Below are 14323 nucleotides of genomic sequence, written 5' to 3'. Positions count from 1 at the left end.
ACTGAAAACACAAATGCTCTCCTCTTTGGCCAGCTCTTATTCATCCTTTAAGATTTGTGTTCTTATCCAAGAAGCCATGCTCCTCAGAGATATTTTATAATTTTGAGTGAAGCTGTATATTCAGAAAAATAACTCACCTGTGCATGGCAATATATCCATTCTATATGTTGCTTTCCCACATATTATCTCATTCAACCTTCGTTTCTATACTGCAAGAGAGACCTTATTATTATTATCATCATCTTATAGGGGAGAAAATGAGGATCAAGAAGTCTCAGTGACTTGCCCAAGATTACCCTATCAGAAAATGGCAGAGAGCATTCTCACTTCAAAGCCAAGGCCTGACAATATAGTGGGTATGCAAGCTATCAGAATCAAAGCATTTAAAGAGCTTCTTGTAAAACCAATCATCTAACTGCTTCTCCCTCCTGTTTCTCCGTGTGTCTCTTTCTCTAACATCATCGCTGCCAGCATCATAGCGTCTGCCTCTTGGATGGGCCTCTAGTGACTCAGAAGGACAGAGAGACTAGGGTGGAATAAAACTCATTTGTACCCTGTGCACACGTCTCTTCTCACAACTGCTGCTGTTCCCAATTTTCTGCTTGGCTGAATTTTTTAAAGAGTGTTAACTGTGTTTTTCCTGTTGCTAAATGCAAAACAAACAAAAAGCACAGTCACGTGTGTGTACACATGCTAGTATATTTCTTTTTGAAGCAAATATTTGTAATAACGAGCTGGAAAGGATGAAGCTTGACTTTAAAAAAATTCTTTTACATTGTTTACCATATTTTAAAAGTAGAAAGTGACTAAAGGAAAATTCTCCAACTTCAGTTGGAAACACTGAGCTCAATAAAAACTTGTGCTGTTGTGAGACTTCATCTTCACTAGCTGCCCCAGGCTCTTGACTTGTGTGGTGTTCATTTGGAATAGTGAGTGAGGGTAAGACTGTCTCTGGCCTGCTGATGGCCCATCCTCTCCTCCTGTTGCCCCACTCTCATCTCCAGGGGCTGCCAAACCTGGACAGTGTATGAGGAAGCAGCCTCAGAAAACTACTTGAACAAAGATACTGGTGGTATGATGGGTTTGGCCCTCCCAGAGTAATTAGAATTCCAAAGGAGAATCCATCCTATCCCCAGGTTAATTATTCTATAAGTGTAGAACTTTTGGATATATCACTTTTCCTGGCATCTTTCAAGTTGCATCATTTGTAAGGACATTTTCTTTTCCTTTTATAAGTGGACGGTAGTCAGCCATCCTGACTACCAGGGGGAAAGAAGTGATGCTAAGCTGAAAAGGAGGCCCTAATACATATGTGTGTTAAATGGAATAAGCGATCATTTTCCATCATTTAAACAGCTGCACAGACCTAATGAAAAGCATTCTATTTCAAACAGTTATACTTTTAAGTATTGCTTTCTGCCCCCTACACTTCACTCTTCTTTTACTCCTTTCAAGATAAATAGGCCCTTTTTCCCTGGCTATTAGAAGATTTCCTTGTGAAAGGCATAGATTGTATGTGAGAAGCACATCCATTCATATCCAGTCGAGGTAGTCAATACTGCCCGGTCTGCCAGGCAAAGGGGAACCGGATCCACGTGCCCATGTCTATCTGCATCTGCCCGCTTGGCATGGCAGTGTGCCCACCAACCTCAGTGCACCATACTGGCTCTGTTCTCCCAGCAAAAAGGACACAGTGTGTTTCTCAGGCAGCGTTTCTGTTTGCTTCCTGACAGCTTGAGTGCTGCAGAGAATGGCTTTGAAGTCTGGCAGTCCACACTAGTTACTAACTCTGCTGCTTGGTCAAATTGCCCTCAGAGCCTCTGTTTACTTATGTAAACTGGGGTGGGGGGGGGTGTGCCAGTGTGTACCATGGGGATTCGTGAAATGCGGTCTGTGAAGTGCCTGGCACATTCACACCCAGCACAGTATGGAAAAGTAGTTGCTACCAGGTCCTAGAGAAAGGTTTGTTGGGCTAAAAAGCTGAATTTAATACACTAACAAACTGTCTTTTGCAGAGTTGAAGTCACTTCCTCCTCAAAAGGCTTAAAGGACCCCTTCAACTTTATTTTCAAGGCCCTCCATGATCTAGAGCAAACCCCTCCATTTTCCCTTATAAACCATGCTTTGCATGCACTCCATCATTTTGAGCCACGTTACACATGCCCTAAACTTGCTATATAATGTCCCATTTCTATGCTTTTCTTCTAATTTCATCCAGCCTTGAATGTAAGACTCCCTAATCTTTACTTATTGTAATGCTGACCTACAAGGCCACCTCAGGTGGTGCGTCTTCCATTAGACTTCCCCTACAGCTCTGTCAGAATTAATCTCTCTCTACTCTTATCCCCCTATTCAAAATTTATCACATTCTGTCTTGTGTTAGCTGTGTTTTTCTGTCTTCCTCATTGGATTAAAAGCTTATTAAAGGCAAGAACCTTTTCAACAAATGTTATTGAGCACTCCTGTGTGCCAGGGACTACAGAAGTAAGTATGCACTAGTCAGTGCCCAGAAGCAGCTTGGATCCAGTAGGGTCCATATATACACCATATATACACCATTTCTTCATTTAACAAGTATTTATTGAACACATTCTGCCTGCTAAGCTCTGTGCTAGGGACTAGGTATGGGATGAAGAACAAAATGGTGTCTGCTCTGGTGCTAGGGGAAACAGTCATCAAATAATTAAGCAAACAAATAACTCTGTAATGACACCTTGCGATATGTGCTATGAAACCTATTGCAGAGCCACATCCATAAGTATTTTCTAAGCTGCCTTCTCTTCCCTACTCTCATCTCACCTTGATCTTCAAAAGTCATTCATGATGCTTCTTACGTGGCAGTTCACACCCATACTAATCTCCTTATCAAGTGGTTGCTTGACTGCACCCTAAATTCTCTTCCGAACACATTCTCATTTTATTCAGTATGAGAATTTTTCAAATATTTAAGTTATAGTTCCCTTTTGCTTAATAATTCCATCTTTAAGTCATTTTTCTCCTCTCATCTTTTACTATAAGAAGTCAGAAGAAACCAAGTCACTTCTTCAACACTTCACTTAGAAGTCTCCTCAGTGAGGGGTACCTGGGTGGTTCAGTCGGTTAAGCCTCCTCCTCTTGGTCTCAGCTCAGGTAGAGATTTCATGGTTCATAAGTTCGAAGCCCGCAAGGTGCTCTGTACTGACAGTGTGGAGCCTGCTTGGGATTGTCTCTGTCTTCCTCTCTCTCTGCCCCTTCCCTGCTCACTCTCAAAGTAAATAAACTTAAGGAAATTAAAAAAAAAATTAATCTCCTCAGCAAAACACCCAATTTCATCACTGGCAAGTTTTCTCCATTGTCCAGTAACATGTTCCTTACTTCCATCTCAGACCTCATCAGAACGGCCTTTACCATCTGTATTTCTATCAACATTCTGTTATGTGATTATTTATGTATTTTCTAGGGTGGAAACCTTCTTTACAGCTCTTCTTTCCTTTCTGTGCCCCCACCATAATTGTTTATAAAAACCCCTTAATGATAATTTCAGCTTCATCTAGCATGCACCTAAAACCCCAGCCCCAAACTTATAACCTAGTTTCAGAGCTGCTTCCACCTTTTTAGGTATGTGTTGTAGCAGCACCCCGTTTCTTGGTATGAATTGCTGCCTTAGTCACTTCAGGCTGCTGTCACAAAATGCCATAAGCTGAGTGACTTATCAACAACTGAAACTTCTTTCTCATTGTACTGGAGGCTGGGAAATACAAGATAGAGGTGTCAACCAATTCGGTTTCTGATGAGAACCTTCCTCCTAGTTGCACACTGCTGACTTCTTGGTGTGTGTGCCCATATGGCAGGAGAATGAACTGCCCTCTGGCCTCTCCTTTTGAGGACCCTAATCCTACCAAAAAGTCTCCACCTTCATGACCTGATCACCTCCCAAAGGCTATCCCTCCAAATACTATCACACAGGGAGTAGGTTTAACATATAAATCTTGGGGGGACACTCACATTAAGTCTATAATAGCATTTGTCTATTGACTCTTCTTCTGAACCCTGTAAGGACATTTACTTGCTTTTGTATGGATTCAGAGGCTTTTTTTGTTTGTTTTTATTTTGTTTTTAAGTTTACCTATTCATTTTCAGAGAGAAAGAGAGAGGGCAGGAGAGGGGCAGGGAGAGAAAGAGAATGCCAGTCAGGCTCTTCCCTGTCAGCAACAGGGCTGGATCTCACAAAACATTCACGAAACCTGGAGATCATGACTTGAGCCAAAGCCAAGGGTTGTAGGCTTAACCGACTGAACCACCCAGGCACCCCAGGATTCAGAGTTTTCTATGTAGGCAGTACCCCCACTGGATCCTAGCTGCGTCTGGGGATTGACTGGTATATACTTACTTCTGTAGTCCCTGGGACACAGGAGGTGCTCAACAACAATTGTTGAAAAGATGAATTTGTGTCACATCATGGCAATGATATACATACCACTGGTGTTAGAAACATCGATTGTTCAATTTGTCTTACCTTAAAAGAAAACGTCAGGATTTAAATTCTTCCTTATAGTCCTGACATGGTAATTATTCAGTAACATTCTAGTAACATTCATAGTTAGGGCAGATATTTTTATATTTCACATATAAAGGTTGAATTTGTGCTACTGGTGAGGTATGGGGCTAGTACTGCAATCTGGTCAGGGCTGTTATCTCTTTATCACTCTTCTCCATAATAAAACCTAGGCCTGTCTCCAGTAGACATCATTCCTTTGTTCTGAAGTACCTGGCAAGAATTACAGTCAGAAGCCCAGAAATCCTAAAAGTAAAGAAGGGGATCCATTTTGGATAAGAAAGGATCCCAAATATTATCTGGCCTTATTATATTCTAGATTTCTCTCTTCCTATTACTTAAGAGATCACATTATGCCTTTCTTGGGAGAGAAATTGTGTTTAACACTGATCTAGGTGACTGGCTTGATTCTGAATCATTTTGCCCTTGTAAGGATTAGGGAATAGAACAAAAGATCAAAGTTCCATGAAGGACTGAAAATCACAGTATTTATCCTTCTGAGACTGCCTACAGGGCCATTATTACAGTAATTCAGTAGCATTATTACTGCAGAATAGAGAGTGGATGCTAAATCAATATGTATTTAGTAATTGTTTTTATTAAGACCTGATAAAACCTCCTCCACTTTTTTTTAATAATGAGACTTTTAAAAAAATGTTTATTTATTTTTGAGAGAGAGAGAGAGAGAGAGAGAGAGAGAGATTGAGAGACAGAGAACAAGCAGAGGAGGGTCAGAGAGAGAAGACATAGAATCCGAAGCAGGCTCCAGGCTCTGAGCTGTCAGCACAGAGTCCAATGCAGGGCTCAAACTCATGAACCATGAGATCATGAGCTGAGCCTAAATCAGACACTTAACTGACTGAGCCACCCAGAAGCCCCAAAACCTCCTTCACTTCTATTTAGACATCATCTCATCATGCAACTTTATGCCACACACACAGCTTTCCAAATTCAATGCTGAATTAGTTATATTTTGATAGTGTTTCAAGTGAATTTATTGTCTGGTATATATAAAAAATTACCAAATGTAGTTTTTATCTGAGTTTACAACTAAACCAAATGTTTTACTTAGGGGAGAATAGTTGCAACACTAAAATATTTTGGATTTTTGAGACTGAGTCAGGAGTTAGAAAAAAGAAAATTTCCAAAGCTTTTTGAAACTTTCTTCTTTCTTTTCATTTTCTTTCACCATAGGGAATAATATGTGGCTGGCATCACAATAAATCTTATTGGCAGAAAGTGCTAGAAAGGGAAGGATTACTGATGGTTGGAATGTCTGGCAAAGGTGTCAGAAAGATGGTGGGATCTATACAGTATCCCAGAAGGCAGTGGCATTTGCATAGGTGGGGAAGACAGAGAAGGGAAGGGACTCAAGCAAGGGTCTAAGTAAAAGCTTTGTATGGGGAGCACATCTGCATGAGGGGGATCATATGGAAGAGCTGTAGGAGAACAGTCTGGAAAAAGAGGGAAGGTACAGGCAAACCAGTGGTTGAGGTTATCTTTATGTTGGAGACTGGTGACCACAGGTCATGGGCATGAGAGAGTTGGGGTCTTAGAAGACCAATGTAGCAGCAGCTCATAAAATCAGTTGAATGGGGATGCAGTGAGCACTGAAAGGATTCAGAGTGGGCTGGAATGAGGACAAGGATGCACTGAGAGACACTTAGCCCCTGTTTGGAGTTAGGACAAAAAGGACTTGAGTGCTAATTTTGCCTCTTGTTAATGACTTAGGCAAGGTGCTTCATCTCTCTGGGCCTCAGCTTCTTCATCCTATGGCCTTTTGAGGACTAAACCGGATAGTAAATGGGAAGCTCTTGGCACACGGTGGCACTAGATAAAATTGCAGTTCTTACAAGTTCAGTAGAAATGGGTCATTTGCTCTAATTAGTTATAAAAAGTGCACTTAGAAGTAATCCCTATTCATCTAATCAAGCTTTTTTGAAGGTTACTTCTGGTAAACTCACAACACCATGAGGATGGTTTCACTGAGGAACAATCTGGAACAATTAGGGATTAAGTGAAGGAGGAATAGCTTCTGGCTCTGACTTGGGTCTCAGAACACAAACCACCTCAAACCTCACCCCCCACACTGTCCCTATCCCACCCCACCCCCACCCCTTTTTTAAGTGGAGCCTGCCCCTGGCCTGGTCCAAAGCCCCCCACCTTTGACTGTCCAGTGCTTCCACAGTGGAAAGTCTGCAGAAACCTTGAACTAGAGGACAGCCATCTGGGCATGACACAGAGTAGAGCATCTAAATTCCTCGTGCCCATCACTCTGGTCTGTTTAAGAACTTTTTCCATTTACTTCAAAAGTAGTCATCTTATGTGATCAGATGCTGGGATAGGCACATATCAACTGAAAACACAAAGAATCAGTCAAAACACACCCATGTGTGTGTGGGGTCAGGGTGGCAGGCAGCAAAGGAAATAGAAACAGGATGGAAATGGAAAAACTCCATCTGGTTCTTCCAAAAATAATCATCACAAGGGAGAATATCTGACATGGTGTCAATTCCTGAAGGAATGAGCTGAGCTTGCTTTTTGGGGAGAGGCAAAAAATGGTCACAGGGGAGTAAGTCTGAAGAAAGTAAGAGGTGGTGGAGTTGAGGGGAACATGTGACCCCGGTGCTTGGAGAGGATGTAAGAAAAGTTTTCTTTCTTTCTTTTTTTTTCCTCTCCAAATCTCAAGTGTTTGTCTATTAAACAGAAGATAAAGTTGGTCCCTAAATAGATGCATTCATAAGTAGTGTGACATCATGGAAAGAGCATAGACTTTGGAGCCTGAAAGACCTGAATCTGCATTCACTTAATTGCTATGTCACTTTGGGAAAATAATTTCTGCAGTCTTTAGTATCTGTGTCTTTGAGACAGAGACTCTAATAAAAATCTTTCTATGAGGGTTAGAAGTGATACATATAAAGTGCCCACAGCAGTGTCATGCATATAGTAGACATTCAGTAAATGGCAACTGTCATCATCACCACTACCATGTGCACTATTATACAAATCTCCTTATAATAAGGGAGGAAACTAAGCCACACTGTGAGGTGTATTTCTAACCCATAGACAGAATATCCTGAAGAATCTTGAAGCCTTATTTGAAACGGCATGAATAGGAATGCTCAGTGATTACTATTGGCATTGCTTTGACTCTCCTAGGTTATATCATTCAGTTCAGTCCCATGTCTCTGCCCTTTCATGTCTGCAAGCTCTTCCTCAGTCTCATGCCTCACCCCAACTTTGCCATGTTTCGCATTCTTTCTTGACTCAAGAATGCATTTTTGAAACACATCCTTATAGCAGGAAGAGGCAATTGTTACTACCTTTTTGCCTTCCTATCAGGCTGTAGATGGCCACTAGGTCACAACCAGATTAGACACAGTGATTCGAGAAGTCTCCCAGTTTAATTGCCAAGGACTGACTACCGTGAGCTCCACCTTTTGAGAGAATGAATGATTGTTGAGAGGCACGTTGTGACTCCTTTGACTCTGAATAGAATATTTCCAGGAATCCTTGGGATTCCCTGAAACATGCACTTCTAACACTTGTTCTCTGGAATCACCACTTTTGGGAGAATTACTTATCTTAGACTCAGAAAACAAATCTTGATTGATCATTTTGTACAATCTTGAATCATTTAAGCTCTTAAAAATACTAGGGAAACAACTTTAGAGAGCCTCCCTCGGCAGTAAATGTAACACATGAGTGGTGAGTAGATCTTTCCTAGGAATCCAAGCTTTGGAAATAGGAAGTACAGACAGGCTGAACAAACTGTGTTAATTGGGTCCACCCATCCCAGTGGGGGGAAAGAGCCAGACCTTTGTGAAAATCTCAAGTTATTGCCCTTCCAAACTCTGTTGCTCTAAGCAAGTTACTTCATCTCCTTTATTCTCTTTCTGAATTTCTAAAAGGAGAATCCTGCTGCCTACTTCCTAAGGTTGTCATAAGATTTAAGTTAGGGGTGCCTGGGTGTCTCAGTCAGTTAAGTGTCTGACTTCGACTCAGGTCATGATCTCGTGGTTTGCACGTTCAAGCCCCATGTCTGGCTCTGTGCTGACAGCTCAGAGCTTGGAGCCTGCTTAGTATTGTGTGTCTCCCCTGCTCGCACCTCTCTCTCTCTCTCTCTCTCTCTCAAAAATAAAGAAACATTAAAAAAAAACGTGTAATGAGAGAAATGAGTGCTTTGATATCCCTTCCCAGTGCCCACTCCCCACTCCACCCTTGATAAGATTTTAAAATATTTTTTTCTCTCTAAAAATAATGAGAAGAAATCACTAGCAGAAATAAAGTACAATTAAAATTATCTGTTGTTTGCAATCACACTTTACGAATCTTGAAGGTCAGTGGTGGTGGGAATCAACCTAGAATCCTTTCAAGACAAAGAAATCTCGAGTCTTCAGAGAAATCAGAGACAATGATTTAATTTAGTTATTACTAATATTATTATAACAAAATCCATTCTGACTTAATGACCTAATATGGGGGTGCCTGTGTGGCTCAGTCAGGTAAGCACCTGACCCTTGATTTCAGCTCAGGTCATAATCTCATGGTTCATGGGACTGAGTTTTGTGTCGGTCTCTGTGCTGACAGTGTGGAGCCTGTTTGGGATTCTCTTTCTCCCTCTTCTCTGCTCCTCCCCAGCTCATGCTCTCTATCTCTCTCAAAAAAATAAATAAACTTTAAAAACCTAATATATATTAATTTTGTGCTTACAAAGTATTCTTCCATACATTATGCCATTTGACCCTCAAAACAATTCTCTAAGGCAGGAAGCTCAGAAATTTATCTTGCTCAGGTAAATGCACTGAGGTTCAGAAACTTGCCATGAGTCACAGCTAAGTGATCACAGCAGGACTCAAGCACATGTGTCCAGACCCCAAATTCACTGCTGACTCTTCTGTCATCCCACTTAATTCCTTAGCTGTTAGCCCCATCACATGAGAAGCATGAAAACATGTGTGTGATTGCCCACACATTTATATAAATATATATATATATATATATATATATACATATATATATATATATATATGTATATATTTCATGCCATAGCTCACATCATTCCACTGGGTCAACCAGTTTTTTTCTAGGACTCAATAGTATGTGGATATAAATTGTAAGAGTTGCTAACATTTATTAAGAAACTGTTATGTGCCAGCTACTATGCTAAGTAAGCCCTTTATATACACTTCCACCTAATCCTCTCAATAACTCTATAAAGTAGATATTGTTACCTCATCTTATAGAAGAAGAAACTAATTATCAGAGGGTCAAGAAACTTGTTCAAGATCACACAGTCCCACAATGGATTCAGAGAAATGTCTGTCTGGCAAAATACACACTTTCAATCTCAGTGCTATTTACATCATAGCAAAAACCCATGTTTCTCGGGCACTTGCCACAACTTCTCATACAGAACTCCAGCCCTCCCTGAAGGTGCCCCTCAAATATTTAAGAGTGTCCTAAGGAGATGCCTTACATGTGTCCTCCAGGTAAATTCTATCAGTCCTTCTGTCAACTCTTTCTCTTCTATTCTTAGCCTACACAACCTAGAAATGAAATATTTGTCAGTAATCATTTCTGTGGTAGGCTCACAAATAACAGGTTAGAAGAGAGAAGTGTCCTGAACACACCACCACTACCACCATAGTTTTTTGGTTTGTACATCATTTTATTTGGAGGTTGAAGTTGAAGTGAAACTTCTCATCTGTTTAAAACCCTGGCCGAGGGGCTCCTGGGTGGCGCAGTTGGTTAAGCGTCCTACTTCAGCCAGGTCACGATCTCGCGGTCCGTGAGTTCGAGCCCCGCGTCGGGCTCTGGGCTGATGGCTCAGAGCCTGGAGCCTGTTTCCGATTCTGTGTCTCCCTCTCTCTCTGCCCCTCCCCTGTTCATGCTCTGTCTCTCTCTGTCCCAAAAATAAATAAACGTTGAAAAAAAAATTTAAAAATAAATAAATAAATAACATTAAGTCTGTAAAGCACCTAGCATAATGCTTGGCACCTGGAGAAGCAAAAACAAAAAGATGGTTCTTCTCACCCAAATCCCTGTTCTGTACAAAGATAGCTCCTTGCCTTATTAGCAGTTAATCCATTAACAAACTAGTATGTGTTAAGTGATTAGTGTTCACACAAGTACTTTTATAGGAGAGTGGGAAAATTACATAAGAGGACTAAACATCAATCAACACAGGATTTTTATTGAAAAATAGTGTGATCAGATCAACATATCATTATTTCAATGGAGGGGTCTAAGACTTGGACATAACATTGTTTTGCCAAAGTTTTCTCTGTAATGATGTGTGTTATGAAGGGATTATACTGTCCTATTCCTAGACTAGACAGCTCTGGACACATTTCTGAGCAAATGTACACTGAGTCCTTTGTCAGTTGTCTGGAAATGTGGACAGAGTTACCATAACCTTGGGTGTAATGGCTGTGTGAATATATTTAAAATAAAAATAAACAGAGGGCCCCAACCATCCATCCTGAGAACTTCCAAAGACACCCTGGCCAGGAGTGGTCAGCCAAAGCCATGGCCCTGCAGTAATCCAGCAGTGCTTCCCATGTAAAGTAATGGCCAGGAGTTGGGGGGAGAGAGATAGGTCAGGCTCATGTGCTGCCAAAGCAGCCAACTTTTTAGGTTATGTGCTCAGTTTGTCTCAGAGCATAATTTCCTGGTTCCCTTTCAGTCAAGTTCAAATTAAAAAGAAAGACCTTTTCCACCTCCTACTCACTTCTCAGGAACAAGGCCATGGGACTCAAAATGTTCTTTTCCATTGTGAGAGATATTGAGCCTATAGTAACACCCTGAAAGTGGACTACTCAGTGAATTTTCAGGTGAATTGCTTTAGTTTTCACAAAAGGCTGAAGTATTTTTTTAAAACAAAGCAAAGCCCTCTCCCGTCTGGTTTGTCATCTGCATAACTTCTCTTATTTCGTCTTTCTGTCTCTCTCTCTTTTTTTTCCTTATCCCTTTTTCATCTTTATCTCTTTATTTCTATTTATTTGGGTGTGTGTGTGTGTGTGTGTGTGTGTGTGTGTGTAATACCATGTATTTTGATGTGGGACTATGGGACTAACACTGGGAACTCCTAAATAACCATAGGGTTTAAAGAGGAAATTCATTAAAACATTAAAGTTGTTTACAACTGTGCATTATCAATGCAAGCAAGGTGGATTAAAAGTACACTTTGGAATGTCCTGGAAGCTTCATCTACAAATCACACAGTGTCTCACAAGTCAGACACCAAAGAACAAGTGTAGCTAATATAGAATTTAGGATTAAACAATGAAACAAATAACTTTAATATTTTCATTTCAAATATGGGGAAGGGGACATTTAATTAAGAAAAAGAAATTAAAAAAAAAAAAGAAAGAAAGAAAGGAAAGAAAAAGAAATCCCATCAGACTCACCAACATGAGAGTGCTGACTGTTGACTGTCCCCTCCCACCTCTCATTACTAGAGTGTTCTCCAGTCTGTCTGGTTTTGTGATTCTGTAAAGTGAGTGCTGAGTCCACTCTCACAGCAACATTATCCCCTGCTCCTTGAAGACTGCCCCTGGGTCCTGAAGATGTGTCATTTGCTTCCTCAGGCTGTCATTGGAACCATGGGGCCAAGTCATGTCTGCCCACAGCTGCTGGCATTTGCATCCCTGGGCACTGAGGTCTGAAACTCGACCCTGGCAAGGGCCCTACCCCCTTGGAGGAAATGGCTGAACAGCCCGAGCAACAGCAGATGAAAACTTCCTTCCTCTTCATCCAGCTGCAGGCCCCCCCTGCCCGAGCTCACCCCTCCCAGTCTCCAGCTACTGCAGCCTGGACAGCAGCCCCAGGGGGCCCGGAGGAGGGACACATTTTCCCAAGTCCCAGGACTGGCTTCTTGGCAGGCCAGGACCTCAGGCACACACAGGGCTTGGCTGCTCTTCCCTCCCGCCTGCTGCAGAAGGGGGGCTCTGGGACAGAGGAACCAGCTGCTTTCAGTTGCTCTGCTCTGAAGGAGGAGGAGAGAGAGGAAAAATCCCAGGATCTGGATGTAAGAAGAGGTGGTGTCTGCAGAACCCCACGTCACAGGCCTTCCCCGGCCCCCGCCTCCAGGAAATTTGGACGACTACAGCCCCTGTCATGCAGACTTCGTAGTCCAGCTCCCGTTATGAGCAATGAAAGCAACAATCCCTCCATGGGCTGGGAGCACTGGCCAGTCATCACTGCCCCCCAGGACCTGTGGAGCAAGGACCCTTCATCTTGGGATGCCTTGGGATGTTCAATGCCACCGGCCATCCTGGCTCACGCTACTGACAGGGGTGAAAGTGCTATGCTGAGGAGAGGTGTTGCTACCTGCCAGATTCTTCCCAAGAGCTGTGAAGAGGGCACCAGCACCACTGTGCAAGCTAGGAGAGCAAGGCTCTACAGATACTGTCCGCCCGTTCAGACCAGCAAGAGCTACCCGGCCCTGCCTGCCGCTCTGCCTCTCAAGGTAAGAAAGCCCATGTGGCTGAATCCCCAGACCCCAGCTGTTCCCAGAAGAGAGAATAGAGAATGGGGACAGATGTGCCCACTAGAGCTCCCAGTCACTCATACTTGCACGTCCCCTGCACTGTCGATGGGGTAAACCTCAGTAGCAGAGGTACTCATCAGCCACAGTCCCCCTGCCTTGGGCCTAGATCTTTCCTCTCTGCTCTGCCACATTTCCCAGCCATTAGCAACATTTTGTTTGGAAGGAGAGGATGAATAACTGTTTCCCAGATTTCTGACAAAGATAGGAGAAGACAAGTCAGGCAAGGAAGTACATACTTTTAGGGGCAGACCAGAGGGAAGGATAAAGGAGGTACATAGACTTTTATTGAGCCCTATGATGTGTCAGCCATTATGCTAGATGTTTTTCTATATCCCATTTGTCCTCATAACCACCCTGAAAAATAGAAGCTCATACCCCCATTTCAGATGGGGGGAGCTGAGAAGTGGCTAGGCAAAAATCCTCCCCCTTCCAAAAAGAAAAAGTACAGAAGCAAAACCTATTCTCCAGAATGGGCTCTGGGCACTTTAAGGAGGTTTCAGTGAATTTTGTGGAGGTTTTCAGAAACGAAGTGCAGCCTTGGAACTCAGCCACACCTTCTAAAGCCCACATCTACCTCCCATCACCCTCCCACCCCACCCCAAGAAGCTATATAGCCCTGAGCATTGACCTCCCAGCTTCCATTTCCCAGTAGGAATGGAAGAGATAAATCTGTGTGGTCTTCAAGGGTCTCTTCCAGCTTTTATGGGCTCTGTCTCCAATCATGGCCATGCTAGCTCATTGTTATTAGCATCTTATTCTCTGCATCTCTGACCCAACCTTCTCATTGTGATGGTGTTCTCTCCACCCAGTTCAGGTATACAGATCACAAAATGGATGGACAAAATAAAAAAGTATGCTTTTTTTCCCCTTTATTAACAGTTTAGACAATTTGCTATACTTTGCACATAATATAGGTGACAAGGGTGAGGGTGAGGAAGAGCGTGTGTGTTGGGGTTGGTGGGATCAGGGAGAAGAATGGGGACTTTTCTGGGGTATGGGAAGGTAGACATGGAGGGGACTCTCAGGGACCTCACAGAAGAAATGAATGAAATTCCTATCAGAAAATTGGTCTTCCGTGGACTTGGAAATGATGCGGCTTCTAGATTCTGTGGTTCTCTCCTACATGCTTCTATACAACATCCTTCCATGCTCTTTCCCCTTTTAACAGGGAGCCTGTATAGTCACAGTTAAGAATCAGGGAGAAAGGATGAGCCTAAGTTCTATTCAGAGGGGAA

The 14323-nt window shown here is 42.4% G+C and overlaps 1 protein-coding gene across 9 annotated transcripts in view; it reads left to right on the top strand.

Annotated features, from left to right (window-relative positions):
- The window catches only part of PSD3 (pleckstrin and Sec7 domain containing 3), a 746112-nt gene that overhangs the window by 64841 nt on the left and 666948 nt on the right, over positions 1 to 14323 (top strand). For all 9 annotated transcript variants that reach the window (XR_005797446.1, XM_040496884.1, XM_040496672.1 and 6 more), the window contains one exon: positions 12127 to 13007. Coding sequence is in view for 8 of the 9 variants with exons in the window: in XM_040496884.1 (XP_040352818.1) it covers positions 12243 to 13007 (765 nt within the window). In the remaining variant the exon portion in view is untranslated. The remainder of the gene's footprint in view (positions 1 to 12126; positions 13008 to 14323) is intronic.

The sequence above is a fragment of the Herpailurus yagouaroundi genome, unplaced genomic scaffold (genome assembly GCF_014898765.1).
Source record: "Herpailurus yagouaroundi ecotype Mexico unplaced genomic scaffold, PumYag 28, whole genome shotgun sequence".
Classification (NCBI taxonomy): domain Eukaryota; kingdom Metazoa; phylum Chordata; class Mammalia; order Carnivora; family Felidae; genus Herpailurus; species Herpailurus yagouaroundi.
The sequence above is the reverse complement of the archived record's forward strand: the minus strand, read 5'-3'. Positions and strand labels throughout refer to the sequence as shown.